This window comes from Haliaeetus leucocephalus, unplaced genomic scaffold, assembly GCF_000737465.1.
Source record: "Haliaeetus leucocephalus isolate CR32 unplaced genomic scaffold, Haliaeetus_leucocephalus-4.0 Scaffold763, whole genome shotgun sequence".
Lineage (NCBI taxonomy): Eukaryota > Metazoa > Chordata > Aves > Accipitriformes > Accipitridae > Haliaeetus > Haliaeetus leucocephalus.
This window is the reverse complement of record NW_010973199.1, coordinates 3614332-3639657: the sequence shown is the minus strand read 5'-3', so window position 1 is coordinate 3639657 and position 25326 is coordinate 3614332. Positions and strand designations below refer to the sequence as shown.

The 25326-nt window shown below is 35.5% G+C and overlaps 1 protein-coding gene across 1 annotated transcript; it reads right to left on the bottom strand.

The window, feature by feature from the left end:
• Positions 1–519: 519 nt before the first annotated feature.
• On the bottom strand, positions 520–24833 carry IQUB (IQ motif and ubiquitin domain containing). Its single transcript, XM_010581325.1, has 11 exons — positions 24377–24833; positions 22972–23133; positions 22691–22866; positions 22284–22439; positions 19893–20103; positions 15702–15877; positions 10569–10739; positions 8954–9130; positions 7092–7340; positions 3046–3231; positions 520–808 (listed from the first exon to the last, which is right to left on the bottom strand). Exons 1-11 carry the CDS (start codon positions 24831–24833, stop codon positions 641–643), a joined length of 2289 nt encoding a protein of 762 aa, XP_010579627.1. The 3' UTR covers positions 520–640.
• Positions 24834–25326: the final 493 nt, after the last annotated feature.

Below are 25326 nucleotides of genomic sequence, written 5' to 3'. Positions count from 1 at the left end.
AAATAAAAATGTTCCAAACAGTCTGCATTGTGTATTTCAAATTATAAGTCTGATATACAATACTTTCAAGATCTTGGATACAATGATTACATGCTGGCAGTTCCACTATGACCATCAAGATGAGCTATAAAAAGTAAGGTTATTCTTTTGCACAAATGTTTGCAAGGCAAAGCAGCTATATTTGGAAGGGCATATCAATTCTGTTGTTCTGTAGGAATTTAGGGTTTGAGAGGTTTTCTGCCTTATATGCTTAAGAAGAGAGAAATAAATTTAATACTGTGTTTATAGTATTATTTTTCTAATTAAGAGGTGACAAAGAATTAGCTAAATTCCCCCAACAAGAATATTACACTACAGACAGAATGTTCCAAGCAACACAGGCAGACACAGAAAGACAGTCATTGCTCTATAAATTTAGAATTTACAAAGCTCATCAACATTTTACTTTTTAAATAATGAGGTTACAAAACATGAAATGCAGTTATATTGACTAGTCAAGATCAAATTATTTTATCCTCAGAAGTTTATTTTGATCCGTGTAATACAATTAAGGTATTGATGAAAAGGTAACATTTCTTTAAAAGCAAGGAAATTGTATTAATCAATAATTCAGTTAACTTCAGTTAACTTTGCCTAAGAGTTATGTTTTTGTACCAGTAGGAATAGGTGTAGCTATTAAAAATTCATTTGCACTAGCCTGATTGTCACTCCTATGCAAAAATGATGTCATCGCTGGAATCTGAGCAAAGTAGTTTTTTGCCCGGATATGCTTATGTTTTATTCTGTGAATAAATGCCGCTTCATAAGCCTGAAAGGAAAAAAAATCCAAATACCATTAAATACAATTAAAATTTCTAGCAATCTACATGTTGCTTCATATTTTAGGCAGTATAAATAGTGACCCTTCAATAAACTAAGACAGACAATTTATTTGTATATGACACATAATGAAATATTTTGTAGTTCTATACTGCTACCTTATGGCCCAATAGTGAAAATTACTAACCAGTCCTTGTGAAATATTAGTCACCTTTTAAAAACAGAAAAACTTTGAGCATTTTTTTATCCATTCAAGATAAAACTTATTTCTTTTCAGGTAAGAACATTTGTACTCATCTTTGAAAATTAAAAAAGGCAATGCTTAAATATCAACATTTGCAAGGTGATGACTATAAGAAATTTCCTCAATATGAATCAGAGTGATTATTTACCAATAATCATGGAAGCAAGCATTTTGCAGCATGTTAATCAGCTTTTGCATTCAGCGGTGACATTTTCCTAAACTTCTAGTGATTAGTAGTAGTTCAGATGATGCAATAAATAACCAGAATATTTAGTTTAAAAAACCCTTTGCTATCACTATAGTTATCATTACGAATAATTGCTATTAAAGAAAGTGCTTGAGAGGCCTTTTTTTGTTTCAGTGAATCAGAAACAATGATTCAACTTACAACATTCTAGTTTTGCCTTATTTTCCTTATTTCAAACACTTCTTTTTTTTTTTTGAAACAGCTTTGGCCATTACCAGTGGAGAAAGGTGATGCCTTACTATAGCTGGTCCACATCTATTTTTGTAGCAAGAGCTAAGTGAAAACACCTTATGATTTTTATGTAGGCTTGCATACCTTACCTGTTGCTCTTCTAGCCTAACACCCACCTCCACTGAAGCTCTGGACCTAATCAAGTTAATGGCATCTCTTTGGCTGTGACATCCAGAAGTTAAATCAGATAAGTGCATAATCAGAATCTTTGCCTGCCATAATGCTAGTAACAGAAATTTATGGATGCAGAGAAGCATTACTAGATTCACGACTGCCTGAACAGCCTTGTTGACTCAAAGTGAGACAGAGAAGTCCGTAAAGGGATTTTCAGCTTGAAATTGATTTTACCTTTAAAGCTAATGCTCACATAAACATGTGTCTGCTTGAAGACACAAGTTTGGCACACACACAAAAAATAGCATAGATGGCAGAATTTCCTTTACCTTTAGAATTCCCTGAATGATATATTTCGTCCCCAAAGCAAATAATTCATTAAGAGAGCAATTCATTTGCTCTGTCAGTTTAGTTATCACATACTCTTAAGACTTCCAAAAAGAAGGGCAATGCATAACAGCTGAATTTGCATTTGTGATGCACACATACTGTGTTAGAAATTGAATTAAGACCACCCTGAACAAAAGAACACTACACAACAATGACCTCAGATCACTACTTACATAAATCAATAACCTAGAGGTGAAAGGCTTAATAAACCATTACTAATTGCAGGACAAACGCAGTTCACAGGACTCTCCTGTGCCTTAGAAAACTAAATATTCTACCATATGATGTCCAGTGGAGTGAGATATTTACCAGACTACCATGTTTAGATATAGAATTTGGGGGGAGTGGTGTAAAAATAGTTTCAATGACTTCTTTAACAAATTCTTAAGTTTTTTTAACTCAGAACAGCAATTATGTTTTTATTGCTTAATTGCAAACTATAAGATTACATTGTCAGTGGTACTTAAATGACATCTATGTAAGAAAGTAAATTGAGATAAATTTTATTATGACAAATGGTTAAGTTCTAGGCAAAAAGCCATTCTGTTATTTGATGAGAAAATTATAAGGCCAGAAACTAATGAGGCCAAAGCACGTACAAGAGCACAGGCACAAAATTGTCATAGTATTTATGGTTAGTCTTTAGTATGTTTTTCATCCAGGCCAGCTCTTGTCTGATCTCAGCTGAGGGAAGAGCATAGGCATGGCACTGGTGTCAGGTGGCAGCATGGATGAGGCCACTTAGCTTCTTGCATTTTGGGAGGGAGAATCAGGGCAAGACAGAGTTCAGGTGCATGGATGTGAGTTGTACATGCCAGCTGCCCTCTGGAGTAATGCCTGTTTTATTTAATAGTACAGATGCAATCATTTAAATAGTCACAACGGGCCAATTTAAACATGGATGAGCGTACGGACTAAATTTGGCCAAACATCAGTAGCCACAGGATTCTATTAAAACAGAACATAAATATTGCAAAAAATTAAGCCCATCAAGTTTTACCTTCTGAAGGTTACACAGCTTAAGATGTGCAACTGCCTCGTCTTTAGTGAGGAGAATAGTGTTCCATGGAGACCACTCATGCTGCTTATCCCATCTGACCATAACCAAATCATAGAGGTCACTGCAGGCACTGAGAGCTGACTGACAGCCCCATATGTTCTCTATCATATACTGCAGATCTTGATGCTGAAACAGAAAACAGAGTTAAGCAGGAAGAAGCATGTTTCATTTTACAACAAAAACATTGTAACCGTACAAGAATCCAAACAAAGCTTTGAGTAAAAAATTTTTCTGTGCGTACGTCATATAATCACTTTGTTAAAAAAACATCTAGACATACATGTCTTCCTTTAGCATGGTGTGGCAATCATTAACTGCATTTTTCTTGTATCATCTCTAAAATATTATATTCTTACTTTGATTGTCTCTGCCAATGGCAATTCATATCTTCTGTTGACATCCTAAGTTATTGCTTAACTGCTCTTCTAAAGCGCCTTAAATCTCATGTCTTTTCTCATATAGAATGCTTAAGCCTGTTCAGACCTTTTTGGTTAATAACAATAATCTACCTCTGTCATTACTGAGATGACTTCCCCATTTCATTCTTGGATTCAGAATTAATGTTATTCAATAAATGAGTTATTACACTACTAATTACTTAAAGTTTAGATATAATCAGAATAATCTGGCCTGGAAAATTTGGGAAATTAGGACAAGAAAAACTCCCACCTGTGACAGACCCCAAATCACTGCCTGCTTTGCTTTCTTCCCCTCACTCTGCTGTTGACAAATGGAGAGTTTATTGTGCTCATGATAGAGTTGCTTATTGTACCAAATGAGATTATAAAATCAGGTAGCTATGCTGAAGTTCTGTTTGTAAAGGTTCTCTAGTACAGAAAGGCCTTTAAATGTACTTTTAACATATATCTAAGGTTAATTTATGTCAATCTTAATTTGTTTAATTTATTACTAGCCATCTGAAATCACTACTAAATCTTGATAAACACAGCCCTTGAATGAAAGAAAAAAAATAATTGGGACAGCAGTTACCACTGGACTTTGGCAAGTTTTTCTGTCACTCTCCATTAATTCTTCTCTGTATTATTCATGGAAAATGATTAGAAGATTTTTATCTACATGAGTCTGTAAACAACAGACTTTTAAATAGGTTTTCCTCCAAGCTAGCCATTTGAAGAAGACTCATCCCCTAAAAAGAAATCTTGGCTTAATTAATTAAATAACGGTGTTTACATGTTACTTATTAAATTCCTGACAAAGGATGAATGAAACTATACCAACACAGTGCTTTAGTGAAGTGTAGCCTCATGTATTCTCATTTATCTTGTTTCCAAAATCCAGAAGCCGATGTAAATTCTTGCCAGGGAAAATGTTAGATAAAAGCTGGGCTTAGAACCTCCACTGGTAAAAAAACTGTGCCAACTGATTCCAAGAACACAGAACTGGTCCTACATCTCATCTTAAATCTGGTCCTACAGGACCTCCTTTATTAGGTTTCACTAATTAGCTTCTGTTTTCAGTATTTCCTCCTTTTCACAAAATTTCAAATAACTTCTGTATCTTCCTTAGAAGCCTGAAGTTTCCAGGCAGACATACTAGCAAGTACTACTATTTTTGTGCTAAGCCACACATCTCAAAAGTTACCAGAACTTGCAAAAACCTATACTGAGGCATATAAGGATCCATGTAAAACAGATCCATAATTTGACTCTTCCTTTTTCCTGGATTACAATTTTTTTCCTGCCTGAAAAATAGGCAAAATCTTGTTCTATGTTAAAACTTCTCAGGTTATGGGGAAGAGTTTGATTTAGGAGACTTCTTCTGCACTTTCTAAAGGTAGGCATGCATATTGCTGTGAAATTTTACAGTTAATTAATTTCAAATTATGCTCCCCTCCCCCCATTTGTTCTGTGCTGAAAAGAAACAAAAATGGCCTTCAAGTACTGTCATCTGACAATTTGGGAGCAAGTATCACTGAATGCTCAGCAGGTAAGATTGGAAAACATGGGTAGGCAGCAAAATGATAAAGAAGTTGAGTGTATTTGTAACTTCAAATGAATACAACATTGCCATTGGGATGTTGCTTATCAAGGAAAATAAAAGCCATTGTATGTACCATTGATTCTAAGGAGCATGGCATAGTTAAACCCTCTGAAAGAATAAAAGGCAGCCTCAGGACTTGACATATTTGCTGAACTAGTTCATTTTGATATGAAAAAGGTCTTCAGCTGCAGTAAGCAGAACTTACTGGAGCTACCATAACTGTCACCCACTGCTTTTTGCCTTTTAAACCTTAGCAGCATTCATATAGGTGATCAATCCAAACACAGAATCAGTATGCAAGAGATCTGAAGAAAAATCTTTTATCTTATCACAAAGGTCTTGCATCTGTCCACAGACAATATAATCAGAGCCAGTAACAGTACTGCACTGGGCAATGAATGAAGCTGTCATAGCTGCTGCAAAAGACTTTTGGTTGCGCCCAAGTCATTTCTAGATGCCTTAGAGCTGTTTTCTAGATTTAAGTGCAGAAGGGGACAGGCGGTTGTTGGGGGGGGAAGGGAATAAAAGCAAATAGCTCAGAAAAAAATTAATAATTTAAGGAAACGTTAGGAAAAAAACCCAAGGTAATTAGTGATTTAATATACAAACCTCTTTTGTTCAGATATTTACAACTCCAAAGAAAAGAAGTTAATTTGGATGAAAATGACACAATATCTAGAGATGTTGCAGTGGTACAACTACAAACAGAATGGCAAATGAGGGCTTTTGGTGTTAGCAGTTAAGAAGCAGTCGTGTTTCAGTGCATCAATGGCCACCAGCCACCACAAGTGATGTGATGAGAGAGAGGTCCAAAAGATTTTGGAGGATGTTTACGTATTAAGATAAACTAAGTTAGACACAAACAAAAAACTTTTCAGCTTAAGTGAAAACCAATGTGGATGAACAACATCTGCAAAATCCAAGCTCTTCAATAATATTTCTTAACACAGCTATGATAATTAAAGAATCCCAGTATTCCTTTTGGCAGCAGCTATTGGCAAAGTGCTAAACCACAGCATGGCTTGTTTTGGTAGCAGTGGGATACTGATGACTGGCTTTTGTTTGCTTGGCTGTTGTTTCAGACATACTGAAAATACAGTTCAAAACCTATTCTATTAATGTTGATACTGTAGAGATTTTTATTACTAAATCTCAGAAAGTTTAAATAAATCTCAGCTGTTCAATATTTTCAATAGATAACACTTTGCAGTCACCTCAGATTTAAAACTTTCCCAGTGAATATTTGATGTCAAATTCTTTTGTTGACAAAATAAGTAATAACAACTAAAAGAGAGAATTTGCTGAAGACAGAGGGAAGAAGTTCTTTGAACTGAGTTGTTCTAGTAATGATTATTAAGAAACATTAACTACTTAGTAATATTGCAGAAGATTACAGATGATGGTAAAAAATTTAGCAAATTAAAATATTTAGTGAATCTCTCTTCTAATAAATGCAAAACACTAAAATTTCCAACTATACAGATATTCTACTGACATAGAACAGAAATGTCAAAACCTTAGCTCCTTCATTTTTTTCCTTCTGAGAATACAAAACAATTTAGTTGTATTACTAAAACAGTCCAAATAATGGGGCTTAAAATGTTTTACTAGCATTATGTTTTGAACAATATTATAGTCACAAAAACATTATTGTTACTTTACAGATGATGCTAGTATCTTTAAGCAACAGGACGGCCGTAGCAGAACCAGAAGAAGAATCTGGATCATCTGATTCTTTGACCTGTCAGCTAGACATCTGCCTTCTTTTAACGTATAGCTTGTAACCACTTTTGAAAGTACAGCTTTATATCAAGAGCTTAAGTGCTTCTTCATTACAGTATGGAACATCCTGTACCACAGGAAGAAGTTTTTGTAGCTTTTAGCCTATTTATTGCTCAACCTGTCAATGAAATACACGTAATAAAAGAAAAATTATACCCAAAGCCACTGGTTTCCATTGTTAGCAATGCTCTTTCAGACAGTACCTGAACTAAGAAAACAATTTTAGCATCATCCTGATAATCAGTTTCAGACTTTCTGAGATTTTCTAGTATGAGTTTGTATTTCAAGAATCCTTCTCGTTGCCGAGCCTCATTATCAAGCTTGCAACACAAGCGACACCTGCCAATGGTGCGGGAATTAGCAGGAACAGGAAACTCAGTAGATGGTAAGTGATTTCCGCAACTATGACAGAAGTTAACATTTTTATAAAGCTTTAAGGGATCTGGTGGAACCTAAAAGATTTAAAAAAAAAAGAAGTTAATTTACCACAAAATATCTTTGTATTACTTGTGTGTCACCCTAACTGTCGGAATACATTTTATGTACATTCATGCAAGTATTCTAATATGTAAAAGCTAGTAATTTTTATTTTAATATATGTAATAGGGGTTTTGGTTTTTTTTAAATAGAAGACCAAAAGCCATTGTACTTTCTTACTGTACGTGTTAAAATCAGTTATATAAATCAGTCAATTCATTCTTAAGCTATATGAAGATACTAGACATTATGCTCCAGTGCTCTTACTGGCACTTCTATGTATGCAGTTGGTCAGCCATTCTGGAAAGATGACAAACACAGAGAAAACAAACTAATTCTTCTGCATTTAATTTTCCATATAGAATCTACCCTTTATGTCAAAGATAAAACCCTGAGATTATGGGCATATTAATATTTTGGCATAAGAATATAAAATCATCAGAGCCACATGTCCAAAAAACAATATAGGGGAAGATCATAAACTAAACTTGCTAATGACCTCCTCATCCTCATACTGCTTCATGGGTTCTGGAAAGAATATAATGTACTCTGTGCAGAAGGCCCAAGTCTGTAATTGGGTGGTTTGAGCAGTCTGCTAATCCAGCTACTTACTGCAGTCACCTGCCTTTTTTGAAAGTACCCTGAGGATTTGGTCACTTTGTCTGTTGATGAACTGCCATCTTTTTTATGGTCTACAGAAGGTTACAAGATTCAAATACAAACATAGGTGCAATTCATCCTTCAACTCGAGGTACAGTTAACCAAAAGCTACAGAAGACAAAGATCTCCCACCTCCAGTCTCTGCTATGACACATCTAGGTAACCCTGTTCATTAACCTAGTGTAAAATAATTGTTAGCTGGTTCTAAATCTGACCAACATTTACTGACAGATTCTCTACTCCTGAGATACCATCAACCACTGTAATAGAAATCCTGTTCTGACAGATGCAGAATATACATGTTGCTGCCTAAAGGACCAACATATGACAGTGAATCATATTTTTAACTGTAATCTGTGGTCAGAAAAGAAAAACAATCACACAACTTGAGAGCTGTCTACCACTTTTTCCACTTCCTAGATGTATCTTCTTCTCGTGAAGTAGCAACTGGTTGTACAACAGAAGCTCATAGCAGCTCTTGCTTAGGTGCAAGCTCCTTAGACATCACATAGCAATGTTTTTCCTTTCTGGACGCATGGGATGCTGCCCCTTGTCCAGTGGAAAAAAGATAATTGCTCTTCCTATTGGTTCCCCGTTTGCTATTACATTTTACTGTTACTATCCCATAAGATCTACTATTCATAATTCTCAGATTTTTTATTTCATACATAGAGTTCCTGGGCACTCTGGTGCTACCAGCCACTTGTCAGGTTCTTAGATCCATGTCTATGCCCCATGCTTCCTATATGAATATATAAGCTTATTTGTGTGAAGCCTGTGTACTTGCTACATTTTACTTCTTGAGGAACTCCTCCAGCAATTCTACAGCAAAATGTAAAATAAAAAAGCTTTCATTGTTTTCCATTCCCCTTCTCCACCATCCTTATTTCGATGGCCACTATGTCAGACTGCAAAATAGGAATAATACCTTAAGTATCCTAGCAACTTCAGGGTTAAACTTTGGAGTTTTAATATACTGAAGAAATAATGTACAAATTCTTTTCCTCAGTCCTTCTAAGTTGCATTCTTTCACCTCTCTCGACATAAGATCAACTTCCCTGTCAATTAATTCCAGTATTTCCTGTGTCAATTTACATTCATGTTCCTGAAAGAAAACATAAAGAAAAAGGAAAACAATCTCCACAACAATAAGAAAGCAAACAAACAAGATAATTCTAACGCAGATATGAAAGCAAACTATGAATTCTATGCCAATCATCATTCGTACCTCTCTGTATGTTCACCTAAGAACATGTTCATAGAAGAACCCCTTAGTGTCTTAGGAAAACAACCTCCAAGAAAACTAATGTAAAGAACTATAAAACTCAGAATGCTTACAGATTCTGCTTTAAGGGGCCTGTATATATACCAGAGCTGTGAGGAACTGTAAACCTGGAGGCATTAAAAAAAAATGCTACACAGAGACACATAACACATGCAAGATTTTCAGTCTCCAAAAGCCCCAAGAAATAACCTCCCTAAGAAGCTTCCTTTGGCTATATGATAGGAGGTGTAATGTATATACACAGTAGATAGTTAAAAAAAACAAAAACAAAACAAAACAAAAAAAAAACCAAACAAAAAACCCACTACATAAAAGGCATGGAGGACTTAATGAGTATGCTTGTAAATTAGTCATTTCAATATTTCAAATGCTAAGCAGGAGATTCTCCAGAGAGAGATAAGAGGTGAATGAGATCAAAGTTTTCTCACCTAAAATAGAGTGTTAATTTACAGAAATTCTAGAATTTGTTCACTATAGCAATATTGACTTGCATTAAGATGGGCAGGAGTTCATAAGCCAGCAATGCTCCCAATGCTATACTGGCTTTAGATCAAATTCTGGTACTACCAAAGCAAACAGCAAACAGGAAGCAGCATTCTATTCTAGTTTGATGCCAACAGCATCATTCTGAAAGTACCTTGAAACTTGTATTAGTCTTTTTGTACATGAATAAAGAAATAAATAAAACAAACATTAAAGACTAAAAGAAATGCAACCAGCTTCTAATTCACTGGGAACACTGACAGCAGCAGTGGGGGTGGGGAGTGAGGGGCAAAGGAAAAAGAAAAAAAATAAAATAAATCAGTATTTGCCACCCACAAAACTGGTAATCCAAACCAACAGAGAGGTAAGGTTCTAAACAGATGTTCCAAAGAACTGAGGAAAACAATATGGTAGTAGCCACTTACATCTCTGCCATGGTTTTCATCACGTTGTTATAAATATTAAGCTAAACTTTGTACTAAAATTGTATTATCTATTAATGTACAAAAAAAGTCTAAAACCATGGGGCTGGAATTCTAACAAAACTTGAAGAAAAATGTGCACATCACAAAGTGAAATATGAATTTAGAGTCTATCTAGAATGTAAATTACACTCTCATGCCAGGTGGCACACTAAGCTTTCTCTTGCTGCCAGCTGATCATCCTGGCACCTGTCTGCCAGAAGCAGCATTGCTTATGTGTCAACATAATTAAGTGACTGTATCGTTGGGAAGTACAGCTTCAAGCTAAACATAAATAGAAAAATAAAACATACCTTCACTGTACGTCTAAGTGTTAAGAGCACATCTATTCTCTCATCTTTTGGGATGTCATTTATGCTAATGCTGCGGTAGATTTCAAATAGTTCTCTGGCACGGAGCGTGTACTGTGTATCCATTTCAGTGACTCTTCCATCATACGCTTTCCATCTCTTAGGTTGTGCACACTTCAGAAACAATTTGTATAACTCTGAGCTATTATAATCTGATCATCAGCTGAACAAGTGCATTATGTTACATCAAGTTTCACCAGAGTAAATACGGACTTAACATTAATGCTTGACTAATACGAAAGGCTAATTCTATTGTCGATATTTATACAGTACCTTTTCCACCAGAGCAAGTATTCAATTACACACTTTGTTTAAAGTTGCAGGTCATAAAAATTTTGACTTACAGTATATTAAAAGTAAATAATATTCTCCTACAGGGATATGCTCTACTTCTTTAAAGCAAATTTACTGACAGTGCTGTTAGAATTCATTTGCTCTGTATCTCGTCTCGCAGTCATAAATCCCTCTAAACTATCAGTTAAAATCAATGGGACTGTTGACTGTGCATAGATTGCAAATTTAAGGTCTCAGAGACTACTGCAGTACAAAACATCTCCAGGGAACTGTTCTATTTATGCCAGCTATACAGATGGATAGAAGGCATAGACTTTGTTAAAGCTGACTAAGGCAAAGTACGAGTCTACAGCTTATCGGATACTTGACCTAGCTTCTTGTTTGCTAACAACCACATACCATACGCCTACTACTTCAGTTGTCTCTTTGCATATCTTTAACTTCTGTAGACAGAGAGAAGTTACATGGTGTCAGCTGTCCCACTCAATTTGAAAAGTCCAACCATTCTCCTCTTCCAAGAGCACTGGTTTTGGCTGCAGACCACGCTGTTACATAGGGAGGTAGGTATTTAAATCCAATAGGAAGATAGTATTCAAACCCCTCTCCCCATCATTACCTAACTCCACTCCCTTTCCTTAATTGGGACAGCTATTTGGAACCTCATTCTATGTATTAATTATTCTCTTTCACTGTATTTGGAACTTGAGCATTCACAAACACTTGTGAACTTCACTTTGCAGTCTCAGTGCAAGTTAAGTACAGCAACACTCCATGCAACATTCACAAGCCTAGTAGTTTTCTGGATATGACCCCAGCATTGACATAATCATTATTTTGACCAAATACACAGTCTTGCTATGGTGATAAGTCATAAAAATACCATGAATATTAGACAGTTAGAACAGATATGATTAGTCCACCACAACCAAAATACAGCTTTCCTCGCTTTTAAATAAAAAAATTATAAGGTTAGGTAAGAAAAAGAAAGAAAATAATTGAAAAAAGGATTTAACACTGAATAACTGACATTTAATTACAATATCAGTGGGGGTGGAACTCTAATTAAAGTAGGTATTGTTAATCAGAGGTCACAATTCAGAGACAAACCTGATTAAGAAATGCAATAGCAAAACCAGACATTAGTAAAAAAATACAACTCTTAATTCCTTAGTGAAATCTCTGAACTTCTGCAAAACTAGAAAGAGGCGATTTTCTCTGTCATAAAAAGGGAGCATTCTACTGTAATGTCATCACTTTGTTTCACCATCTTAGTACAGCATTAGAAATTCTAAAAAAAAAAAAAACAAAACAAAAACAAACAAACAACAAAACCCCAAACTGAGCAAACAACAAAAAAACCCCCACCAACTTAGAAGCTACATCATGCTGTAACTCCTTTGTATAGTAGGCTGGCAAAAATCACTGGTTTCCACAGAATAGTTAATTCAGTACCTACATTTGATTCTCTTCAATGAAATCACTAAGACAGAAAGGTCATTTGCTTATGCTAGGGAGAGTCAATGGGCAGAGTTTACCCTAGGAAATGGTTATAAAAAATAGGTTCTTCTGATAAATTTGCAGCAACCCATGTATGAATTAGCAGTCTTGGTATGCCACTCTGCAAATGACCCTTAACACAGACCAACTATATTATGGAAACATCTAAATTATTCAAAGCAAGGCATCATATCTGTAACTTCTGCAGTTTTTCTTACTACCTCATCATAACTGAGTATTATATAAAATAAAGTAATTTAAAAAGAAAGAAATTATGCAGCTTTTTACTAAAAAAAAAACCAAACACCCCACCCCCAAAAAACCCACAAAAATAAAAAAAAAACCAAACAAAAAAACCAAAAAACCAACCAAAACCGAGAGGTCTCATCAATATGAAGATTTCCAGCATTTCAGAAAGAATCACAAGCTCTCGGATTTCAAGACTGTTTTCATGTATTCAAGATGTATGCGAGAAAACTAAAACTTTTTTTTGCCAGCTTTTTCTTGCCTTTTAGTCTGCTGGCAGTGCTGCAGAATTTACAATAATCCTGTTATCTGTATTACTTCAGAGAGCAAGACTACTATAACTGCACTCTGCTGCCAATGCATGAAAGCAGAAAAAAAGCACCTGAGGAGAGAAACACACCACCACAGACACAGAGAGAAAAAGGTAAGAAAAGTAAAATAAAAAAAATAAATTAAAAAAATCCATAGGATGGGTGCAGAAATAGAACAAAGCATGAAAGATATGAACTGATAGTTCATATTTACACAAATTCCTTTTAAGAAAATATGATTGCTCTATAAAAGCTTAATCAAGTACTTCCTCTTCAAAATACACATGCTGAAGAAGAATGAGCTCAGTGTAAAAAAGAATGCCCTAGAATGTAGTGCATACATAACCAGCAGCAACCCCTGTAAAAGCACACATGCATGAGGAGGTACATGCTTAAAGTAGCAAAGGGAACGAAGGTTTCCATGGAGAAGCAAGTTTCATATCACATTGGCTACTGCAGCAAAGTGAAATGCCTGCAGTCTTCAGATGTGAAAGGTGTTATTTCAACTTTAACTGGCAAGTGTCCAGATTAACATTATCAGCTCAAAGTTCAACAAATAACTGAGTAATCTATAAGCTAGCACTCCAACAATAAATTTCATACTACTGTTTAAAGTGTTTAAATTGCACTGTTACAGTCATAACAAACCATCCATTTAATTTTGAGATTTCCAAAATTATTTTATTTTTTAAGAAATGCAGAAATTGTTACTTTCTTTACCTCTGAGTTAGGCTGCTATCCTTGTCAACAGTTTAGAAAAACACTACAGCTGACATGATAAAAGAACATGAAAAGAAAAAGTTGCAGTAGTTCAGAAGCTCACTAGATTTTCAAATTAAAAAGAAACCAGGCTCTTCAATGAAAAACATAATTTATACATTTTTAAAATGAATAAATAAATTAGTAGTAAGTGCTTCAGAAACATGTCCACTGTTTGGAAAGAGAGAGCATCTCTTGTCTCTCATGTGTCTCCTAAATCTCCAAACATCAATTGTCACTAAGAATTCTGGTACTGAAGAACATTTTGCTTCTGATTCCTAGATGTAAGAAAACTGTACAACTTGTGAGAATATATACTGGAAGTAATCTATCTACGGTAGGACATTGGAAAGCAATCTTTAAAGGAAAAATAGAGACTCACTTAAGAGAGAAATAGATTTGCTTCAACTGTTCAAGGGTTCTTTTTCTGAGAAGATAACAGAATAGATTGTAAATAGTAGAAGCAAACATTTAACATAAAAATGATTCAAGGTTTTGATATCATTCCTAAATATTTAGTTTTCTGGGTTTTTGCACTCTTGAAAGCAGTAACAGAGAACACAATCACATCACAGCAATAAACTTGGTAACAGTTCCACCAACTTTTCAGATGAGTGATTTGTTCATAATGAATAAAGGTAATAGATTTTATCAGTAAGTAATAAAAAGAATGAAAAAAAAGTCTCTTTTGGACAAAACTGCCGTTTTTACTTTTGAGCACTAAAAGTCAAAAAAAAAGATAGTACCCCCCCTATTTCCATTGCAGTATTTCTTTTCATAATTATGTCACATACTATGAAAACAGCAAGAAAATAAAATATGTTTTTTTCTGAGGGGTTGGATTGCTGGGACATCTACCTAAAAAGGGCACTTTTTTTGTATTTTACATTAAGGTGCCATTGAATCTAATGCCATTCTAAATCATCTTTGTGTATGAATGAATTCTCATCTTTGTTTTATAGATGAAAGCCTGAAGTATATTGTGTAAAATTCCATCCCCAAGATTATACAAGAATAAAATCTCAAGTTAAAGTTCTAACACAACTGAAACTAGGAATTAATAACCGAGTTCAATATAAGATTCAAAGCTCTTCTGTGTTTCTATCCTGAACATGAAAACAGAATAAATGCTTTCTTTAAAGACAGACATATGACAACCAGAGGCCTGTGCTCAATGGGGAAAAAAAATGATAAATCTGGTTCCTGAAGGAATGTTTCTGAGAGAAGGGAAAAAAAAAAAAAAATCAATCTATTCTGCAGGCTTAAAATTTAATTTTGCAAATACTTGCTTAAATGTTTACATTTAAGTTTAAATGCAACAGCAAACTTTTCACTAGAGAACAATGAACAGAATATATCAGAGGGAAAATCACTTAGTCATTAGTGTTGATTAGTGAAACTGAGTATTTTTGAAAAAGAAGCTAATAGGTAGATTTTTAAAGTTTCAAAAACAGATTAGGAAAGAGCATAGTTTCATGCATGAATTCCTACATCACTGTAATGCACCATACAAAATGTAGAATGATATGCAATATCCTGATGCTTTATAACCTCAAATTAACCATTCTGAATTGTTAGAATTTGAGCCTTTAATGCTGTTAACAGCGCCATCAGAATCATGTTCTTTATGCAGAATAGTTACATAATACAAAATTAATCCACTCAGTGCTATTTTTTTATATTATATATACACACCTGAGATTTACCATAGACACAGGTAGTTAACAGTCTTAATGATGCACTGTTAGTCCTTCAATTGGTGACAGAGCTAGGAAATTCTCAGCTTGGAAAAAGAAATTTACTGAGTTGTATTGACACAAACTAGATAATTTGGACATTTATAACATTAGCATTCACATGATTAACTGTTAAAGCTATAAAAGTTACTTTTGGCAGGTAGTTTGCAGATGCCTTTTCTGTTCCCGTACTTCGGTATTCTTTATGTTCAGCCTAAAATTACATCACTGACCTTATGCAGAAAGTGCAGTATTGCTTTTTGTTGATTCTCCTCATCTGCACTTAGTTTGTGTCTCCCAATGGAAGCAATCAGCTGTGCCTCTTGTTCCAGAAGACCACAAAATGCTGCCTTTCTTTCAGCTCCAGTAAGAGTTCTGTTAATCCGTTCGGTCTCCTCCTGCCTCCATACTACAGATACAAATATTTTGTGTATTTTTTACAAGATGTTTTCCAGTGAAACTTCTACTTTCATATTTAAGAAATAACATAATTAATTTTCAATATTCATTAAAAGCCAGTTTCTATGTTAAGGAACTGATTGTTATGCATATTTTCAATACATGCAAAATGGCCCAGGAATGTAAATTATACAGATGTTCTGCGAGAGTAAGTGTGCGTACATCAATTCCAAACTGCCAAACTCAAAGATGGGTTAGGATAAAATGGAGCTCTGTGAGAAAAAGAATTTAGCTCCTGTGGAAACATGTGATAAAATCATTTCTTCACAATTTTGCATCTAAAATAACTGTTTGAGGCTCAAACAGCTCCAAAAGGTATGAGCAATAGGAAATTTTTAAACAATTGCTCATCAAAGTCACAAGAAAAGAAACCACGGAGATCTTCCCAACAGATTAAGGACAGCATCTTACTGTGGTACCACTAGTACTCAGTGCTGAGAACATTACTGCTTCTCCCTGCGTAAATGAGTAAAACCTAAAGAAGCTTGAAGTCCTCCAAAACTGAGCTAAAACTTGACTGACAGTCACATTTAGCACTCCGGGTCTTACACTGGATATTTGAGTGGTATCATCTTTTGCCATCTAAGGCAGGTGGATGCACATTAATAATTAGACGGTCATTGCTTTACTCTCCTTTTCCTCTTCTACATCAGAACAGTGGAAGTGGTATGCAAACCACAAGATAATAATGACAGCAGCACGTGAACCAGTACACGCTGTATAAGAATCTGGCCTTCTGACTCTTTAGAGACAAATCACCAAACCACAGGTATCTGCTGCACTTTTAAGTTAGACTATTTAACGACAGAAATGTGCAGATGTATACACATATGTCTCTCTCATGGTTTACTTAGTAGTACTCATTTTTTTACTATAAGTGCTGATACACAGACCATATGCCCTTACAGAAATCTGTTAGTAAAATCAAACTGTGTTTACTGAATAGCGTTTTCCTTTGCATACATTGTAACAATTGGCTTTTCTCAAGAGTCTGTTCCATTTCAAATACATCTGGAGCTTTGTAGGGAATGTTATATGATCCAACACTTCAACATTCCTGAATAGTATCTCTAAGTGTTGTTATTGTTCCAGAACAGTTATGCAAAAGCAAAACCCAACATAAAGAAAACAATCCAATAAGTGATGCACACTTACTGAAAAAACCTATAACATCACATATCAGGTAAGATTAGAGGCAGGAGGAGGGAAAGAAGGAAGGTTTATTTTCTGCCTGTGACTTGCTTATTTACAATACCTTATGTTTTCCATTTTAAAATATTTCAATTCATTTTCTTAAGGCTCTCCAAGCTTTCATATTAATATGACAGCTGTCTGACAAGTTCTGAGTATCCAAAGATATATTTTTAAATAAAGCCATTTCAGCAATCAAAAGCACTGTATAGAATTAATTTACATGAAGCTTTATATGCCTGAAGGGGGCAGCAACTTCACAGGTAGAGCTAATAAATACAGTAAGTAACTTCATACTTACATAAAATGAAGAAGATCTCAGTTATCATCAATACTCACCTCCTGATTCACTATATACATTCAATCAAGTTAAAAACATTCCTCTTAGATTATCTGTTCTAAAGAGATTTTATTCACTATAATTTTGATTCCAGTTTTTATAAAATGAAATGTAGCTCATGCTTTTTAAATAAATAATCAATGTCTCTATATGCAGACACACTGCATATATAGATACATCTCATTTGCACCATACAGTCAACAGGCAAGTTTTTGTACCAACAGGAATTGCTTGTACTGGCTGACCCTGCAACAGTATCCCCCTGTCGTGATCAGCAGCAGTAACCTTCACAGATCTCTAGAGGACAATAGTCTCATTCTATTACTGTCACAATGATTTAGCTTGTGTAGACTGTTGACACTATAAGAATGTAAAAGTAGTTTCAGATGCAGGTAGAAAAAAAAAACTTCCTAGAACCACTAAGCTCTATTAAAATAAAGAGCATGACCGCAAGTCTCCATGTAGAGAAGCAACTAGTCAACATGGGTAAACAAAAACAAACCAAAAAGATTGATGCCAGACCACTATTTTTAGCAAAATGTTAAAAAGACATTTCAAATACTGGAGTTTGTTCCGTTCCAGTTTTGAAGTGGCACATATTTTTTCAGGTTGCCTAGATATTAAATTCCTCAACATGCAAAGCTGAAAGGTTTATTATTTATAAGTCAAATGACACTAAATTAAGCAAAAGAGACACTTATATAACCATAAATTTTAAATCTAAAAATACTGGGAGTATCAACACTCATTCACAACTTTAACTCAGCTTTGTTGTTTCTGTTGCAAATAAGACTCATCACACTTTAAAAAAAAAAAAAGGCGGATCATACATTTGATAGCACATTAGCTAGGAAGCAGTTTTTTAAAGAAAATATTGGAGGAAATCAGATGCCAAATAGTAGCACTTGCCATAAGTGGAGAGGAAAAAAAATTATTATTTAAGTACCTTGGCTTTTAATTACCTTTAAAAGGGTTTGATTCTTATGAAGTGAAAAGCTAACTATGAAGAAAAAGGGCAGCAGGAGAAACTACCCCTAACAAATCACAAATCTCATGAAGACACCATTCCCAAAATTCTGAAGTTTAAGAACAGTAATAATTTTTATATTTGTCACAAACAATAATACTTGTAAGTCATTTATACACTCAAAGCGATTTGTTCAATGTCACAAAAAGTATTAAAAGATTAGTGTATAACCTGGGAATTCTTGAATTATGACCCTAAGCTCTATGAATAACACAAGCCACCAAATTTACGCTCAGTTTACCATGGAAGAAATAGCTAGGATGGCTTAAGGTAGGTCAGATGGCTTTGTAACAAAGCAGGTAATCCACTAGGCCAGTTCTGCTATAGGGACGGTAATGTCCTAAGTGCTGAAGACTTACACCATAAGCAAACACTGTAGCCTTAGATAACATGTGAGTTGCTACAAGTCACAATGCAAGCATCTTGCTTAAAAGGAGACATTTTAAAAAGAACTCTTGCAGTTTCATTATATGCTGGTAGAAGTCCACTGCTTTCTATTTTTTTTTTATTTTCCAAAAGGACATAAGCTAGGTTTTTTGTTACATTTGCAACATTATTCTCCTGTAAGTTATGTCAATTACCTGCAGTATTCACCTTATTTTTCCAGGAAAGTTTAGAGGTGCTTGCCCATATTAGACACCATCCATTCCAACAGGAAAAAAAAAGTCTTTCAGGATGCCCTGTAGGACTCCTAACAGAGTTTTAACATTTTGACCACACAGTTTTGTGAAACATAGAATAAATTAGAAAGGAGAAAAAGCACAAGGAGAAGAAGACTAGGACAAAAGGAATAACTTCAGTCATATATTGTAAAATTCTGGGTAAAATTTTAATCCATTATAAAAAATGTCTATATTAAACGATGAATGATGGATCTTAATAGTAATTTCTTCACGGTAATATTTTCAGCATCCTAAATGTAAAGTAAAAAGATTAAAGTAACTCTGATCCAAAAACAACAGTTCCCATTCCTCTAGCTGACCTTAACTTCAGAGATTAATGAAAAAAAAAAAACAAACCAACCAAACAAACAAAACTGCCAAACAGCGTTACTCTACAAGCTGAATATTTCCTAAAAAGGTGTGCTGGTTTTGGCTGGGATAGAGTTAATTTTCTTCATAGCAGCCAGTATGGGGCTATGTTTTGGATTGGTGCTGGAAACAGTGTTGATAACATAGGTATGTTTTAGTTACTGCTAAACAGTGCTTACACAGTGTCAAGGCCTTTTCTGCTTCTAGAAATATATGAAAGTCAAATAATTATTTCAAAATGAAAGAAACTCCACTGTAAGTCAAAAAAATCAAGGAAGTCTCTATAGAAATACGTCAAAACCAGAAGAGTTTGTTTTAAACAAACTGTATGTACTCTTTTGCTGATTTAAGAGTATCCCTTTAAGAAAAAACTTACATTCTAAAGCATGGTACAGCAGCTCAAAGTCATCTTTTGTTTTAGGGTTCAGTCTTCGTTCGTGCTCCTTTCTCAGTTTTTCTTCTTTCTCTTTTTTTCTCCGTAACTCTTCTTGTGCCTCCCATGCTAGCCTTAACTTCTTTCCTTCCCTCAGATTCTGTACTACATTTATAGCATGCCAACGACGGAAATATGTCTGTAATACTATTACCTATATGTGACACAATACCAAAGAATCATAAATTTAAAACAATACAGCATAATATTTTTTTCTTAACTGTTATTTTTTTCTAGCTACTTAACTACATTTTATAAGATCTGTCTTGTACGCAAACTAATTTAAATGTTACAAAAACAGTCATGTACTATTAGTCTAAACAATAGTATGCTTAATTATTTAGGTAACTGCAGGAGTTTAATCAATGAGTACAGTAGAGAAACTAGGTTCAAATAATCAAGTTGAAGTATAAACTGCAATTACAAAATCTATTTTTCAAATCCCGCCTTAAGAAAATGCCTTTTGCCATGTATTGAGGTTTTTTATTCCTTTCTCTTCAGCTTTGTGGGCAAAAGTCCTCATTTTACTATCCATTTACGTTTGTCTAAATTCCCAATCTAGACACTATATTTTCAAAGTTTCTTTTAAATTACTAAGTAAAAAAATCAACACACATACACACAGAATCAACTGCACTTTATCGGTAAGCAAATAATGAAAGTGAAATTACCAATGCTGTTATAACAGAACTTAAAAAAAAAAAAAAAAATTAAAAATCCACCTTCCAAAGCTGAGGCCATTAAAGACCAGGGAAATGTCCATATAAGCTAAGGGAGCACAACGCACAAGCCTGAGCTTCTGCCAGCTGAGTTAGCACTTGCACCACAAGCAGTTTAGCCAGGTCAATACCATGAGCTAATTAGCATTGTTCAGCGTTGAAGGCTATCAAGCACAAAACCACAATAATACAGTTATACTGTCTCTAGATATATCTTAACCTAACATTTCTCTTGAATATTTCTTCAGTTAGTATTGCAGTATGGAACTACAGTGCACCGTGTGAATCCATCAGCTTGAACTAACACCAAACTTACGTTTCTCTACTGTGCATTATAGATTACCTACAGATACACTACAGATTTCAGTAAGTGGCAGTAATGGTCAGAATAAAATATACTGGCAGTCTTGAGGAAACGGCTACCTGTTTGGGTTCCACTTCTACAATATGCTTATTGCTGTCAGCTGATACTATCCAAATAAGAAGTTCTTACAGAAAACTTCTACCCAGAAGATTTCAAAGCATCTTGCCAACCATGTCAATACAATTATCCTACTTGGACAACTGTTTCTCAATTTAGTTAGATTCAGACTGTCTATTTTAAGCAATCAAATTAATAACTCCACCATTTACAAAGCAGTGCCCCGCCTAACATGATGTTGGGTATACTTAAGTTAGGCATGCAGTCACTGAATACGTGGTTTTCAAAAAGCAATTTGGAATGCCTAAATGGCATCCTCTGCACGATGACTAAACAGAATCTGTCATCAGAAATGCCTGCATGAGGCGACTCAGCGCACCAAAAAACTCCACGGGCCCATTGCATGTGTTTGAACAGCCAGGATCTACCTTGATGTCAAAGCAGGAACTTGAACACAATCCAAAACAGAACAGTATGCCAAAGGTAACCTGTCAGGTCTGTTAAAACAAATAAACAAACGCGAAAACCACAAAAACCATAAGCTGAATGCAGGTCTCTTAAATCCTAACCCAATACTCTATCCATTGGAGACCATACATTAAGCATGTAGAATCACAAAATCATAGAATCATAGAATAGTTTGGGTGGAAAGGACCTTTAAGGGTCACCTAGTCCAAGCCCCCTGAAGTGTGCAGGGACATCTTTCACTAGATCACGTTGCTCAGAGCCCTCTCCAACCTGACCTTGAATGTTTCCAGGGATGGGGCACCTACCACCTCTCTGGGCAACCCGTGCCAGTGTTCTACTACCCTCAGCATAAAAAATTTCTTCCTTATATCTAGTCCATAGCTTTGTCCTTCTAGAGAGATCATAAGAATGACATGTGGACAAGCCTATTTTAATCCTTAAGGCTCTATATGGAAACTTAGATGTCACTGTAAAACAGAAACCAATAAAATCACAATTCTTAAGAAACCACAAGGTCTCCAATGTGATTAAAAACACCAATATCATAAATGAGCAGACACACACTTCCCCCATATCTGAAAGATTACAAAATGTGAAGATTAAGCAGACATTTTGCAGTTGACTGTTAAAGTCACTCTTTGAACACCCTGAACACTCATTAAATATTCCGAAAACCTTCATAATACCTTGCTTTACAGATACAGTTTCAAACGGATGAAGACTTACTGCTTCAAGTCTACGTTTATGGTATTCTTCCGCTGTAAGATACTTCCCAGGACTTATTAGTTTGTCAGTCATGTTTGACACATACAGGCCAATTTTAGTCATCTGTGTCGATGTTGTATTTTTTGTTTGTTGTAGCTTATTTTTTTCAAAAACCGTCTGGGGAAAAAAAATGCATGTCAGATTATAACAAAACATACAGAGATTTTTTTCCTCATTACAGTAAGTGGCAAAATTAGCTATTTATAACAAAAAAATCAAAAGACTAACGATATTCACCCACTAAGCACTTCCAATTGCACACTTAGTTCTCATCTACCTCCTCCTATTTCCTATTGGAAATAATCGTATCAACATTCTATTCCGTTTGGCAAAAACAACATTCTAAAAAGACACTACAAAGTCATTACCTGTGTTCCCCTACAAAATAACTGAATTCCTTTGTCAGGTCGTTTTTTGGGTATGGTTTGTGATCCTGCGTTATGAAATTCCACTCCTGTTATCCTGTTCTTAAATCCACCCAGAAATGGTTTATGATAGGTAGGTCTTTCAATTTTTACAACTACATCTTGGAATGAATCAGAATCTGTTAAAATGGAAGTTCCAAGACAGAAGTATTGTTTCTTTTAGTAACAGATTGAGATTAGAGCACAATTATATATATTGATACACATTTTAAAACAGCATTTACCTGTTTGTACTCTGACAGTTATGACATCAGGCATGTGGTAATCCTGTTGAACTGCTTTCCCAGGAAAATGTTCCTGATCGAGACATAACTTCTCAGACTGGATAGTTTCATCAAAGTTAGCCCTAGTCCTCCTAAGAGCTTCATCATCCTCAATCATGCTTCCTAAAAATAAAACCAAAATTAATTCCTGATTCATCTTGGAACTAGATGAACTTTAAGGTCCCTTCCAACCTAAACCATCCTATAATTCTATGATTCTCAAAACAAATAAATAAAATAACTCAAGTTTACCCTGAGATAATTTTATTGAAACACTGCAACACAGAATAATCATAGATTTTTGAGCTCTAAAGACAGTCTACTTGAAAGCTAAAACGGTATTATCATACACTTTTTAAAGAGATATCCAATGTAATATTGTCACCATGTCATTCACACTACAATTTTTAAAAAGTTACAGTAAAAGTAAACGTTTTATTTGCAAATGCATAATTTTACATCAAAGTTACCCATTTATACAGTGAACATTTATTGAAAAATATTACCTAAACCTGCTCCAATTTAGACCTGATCTAAGCATATAACAGCTGAATCACTCTTGTTTTTCACATAATACGTGACGCGGGGTTTATTCAAAGACTATATTCTGAACCAGATCTACTTAACTTGAACCTCCAGAAATTAGTTCCTTTTGATTTAGAGATAAGAGTCTGTCTGGCTTTAGTACAGTGCCCTTCCTAGGAAGCGATCGCCAGCTACTCAGAATGAGAGCACCTGAATGCAGTCAGCCAAGAGGAAAGCCGTCCGCAGATCCATGCTCCAAAGGGTCCCTTACCATGCTCACCTGCTGAATGGGATGTGCTACCTTCTGCTCTGAAGACCTAAGAAAATGGGGCACTGAGCTGGGAAGAGGAAGTAACACAGGACACCCAGAATGGAGAGGATCAAGTGCAGGAAATGGAGTGTTTCGGGGACTGCAGGAGAAAGGCATGCATAACGGAAGGGTGGCAGGTAAGTTACAGGGGAATCTAAGAGACATGAAGTAGTAAGGAGATTGCTATGTTCTAGTCTAACGGGTAGTAGCCCATGTACTCATGTGAATTATGCACTGCTGTTTTTCAAATGCATGTACAAAGCACATGTACATACTCACGCACGTTTGTGGAAATGAAGATCACTATAAAATGCCATGTTAGTCTGTAAATTGCTACTACAACTTGAGATAAAGAATACATTCCTCAGCTTTTCAAGCATGTTTTATATGAGAATTTAAAAAGCCACTCCAAGACCAAAAACCAGCAAACATGAACAGAATGAGGGTGTGGGGGGTGCAAGAAGCCATAATCAAGTTGAAGAAAAAACCTCTTTAAAGCCTTAATGTACAACATTTTAGTAACTTCTTTACCTGTTACTGTCCCACTTGCCATATTCTCTGACAGTACTGAGTTTTGACATGTTTGTTCTTCCCTTTCTGAATTTCTGAATTCAAGTGAGGTAGAATAATTCTCATTGGTAACAGGAGATGTGCTCTCAGGTGATGCACTGAATGGGGCATCTGGCTCAAATACATCTTGCTCATTATTTCCAATCACTTCTTCATTGCCTACTCCTTCGCTGGGTAATTGCCACTGTGCTAAACTTGACTGCTCCTGTTCCTTCACAGCTGACTGCTCCAGAGAAGACTGCTGCTCGCAGCCCTCCTCTGACTGTGCAGTGCCTGTAGCTTCTGAAAGCAGAGGCTTCTCTGCTGGGTCCACGTTCTTGGCCTCTCCGACTGCTCTTTCTGAGGATGCAGATGGCTGCTCTGCACCTGACCCTTCCTCTGTAACAACTCCAAAGCAACTGTCCGATGTATCTTCCATTTTCTAAAGTATGGGTTGCACGTTTTTAACCTTTCTGCAAGAATAATCACAGTATCTATTTAAAATGGCACACTAGCGCATTTCTACTACCAAACATATGGGTGACTTAATATCCTGAAAAGCTTTTTCTGTATCTATTCCCGAAGAGCCTATTTAGAGTAGCATGAGGTCTTTGCTTCCACCCAACGCAAACGACTTAACATTTTCTCACGGGTGTTTAACAAACACAATACTCCACAGCACTGCCAGCAGGTGCTCAGCATAATTTTTTCTTTACATACACCTGTGTAGGGCTGTAAGAAGACTTTGCGGAGCAGTGTTACCCAGAGACAGCACACCTTTAAGGTTTTCCGCGCTGCCGCTGAAATGACGTGGGCCGGAAGAGGCCGAATCCCATATTCACGAAAAAAACCCAAAGCCCCAGACAAAGAGGAAGAAGCTGCCGGCAGGAGCCAGGCGAACCGCCCGTTCCCTCCCCAGCGCCCCTCCGGGC

Coding starts and splice junctions, on each gene's coding strand:
- IQUB (XM_010581325.1), bottom strand. CDS start 24,833: ATGGAAGATACATCGGACAGTTGCTTTGGAGTTGTTACAGAGGAAGGG. Junction 20,104..22,283: donor ATAAACGTAGACTTGAAGCA/GTAAGTCTTCAT, acceptor TGTCACATATAG/GTAATAGTATTACAGACATA. Junction 3,232..7,091: donor AAATTGTTTTCTTAGTTCAG/GTACTGTCTGAA, acceptor TTTCTGTTTCAG/CATCAAGATCTGCAGTATAT.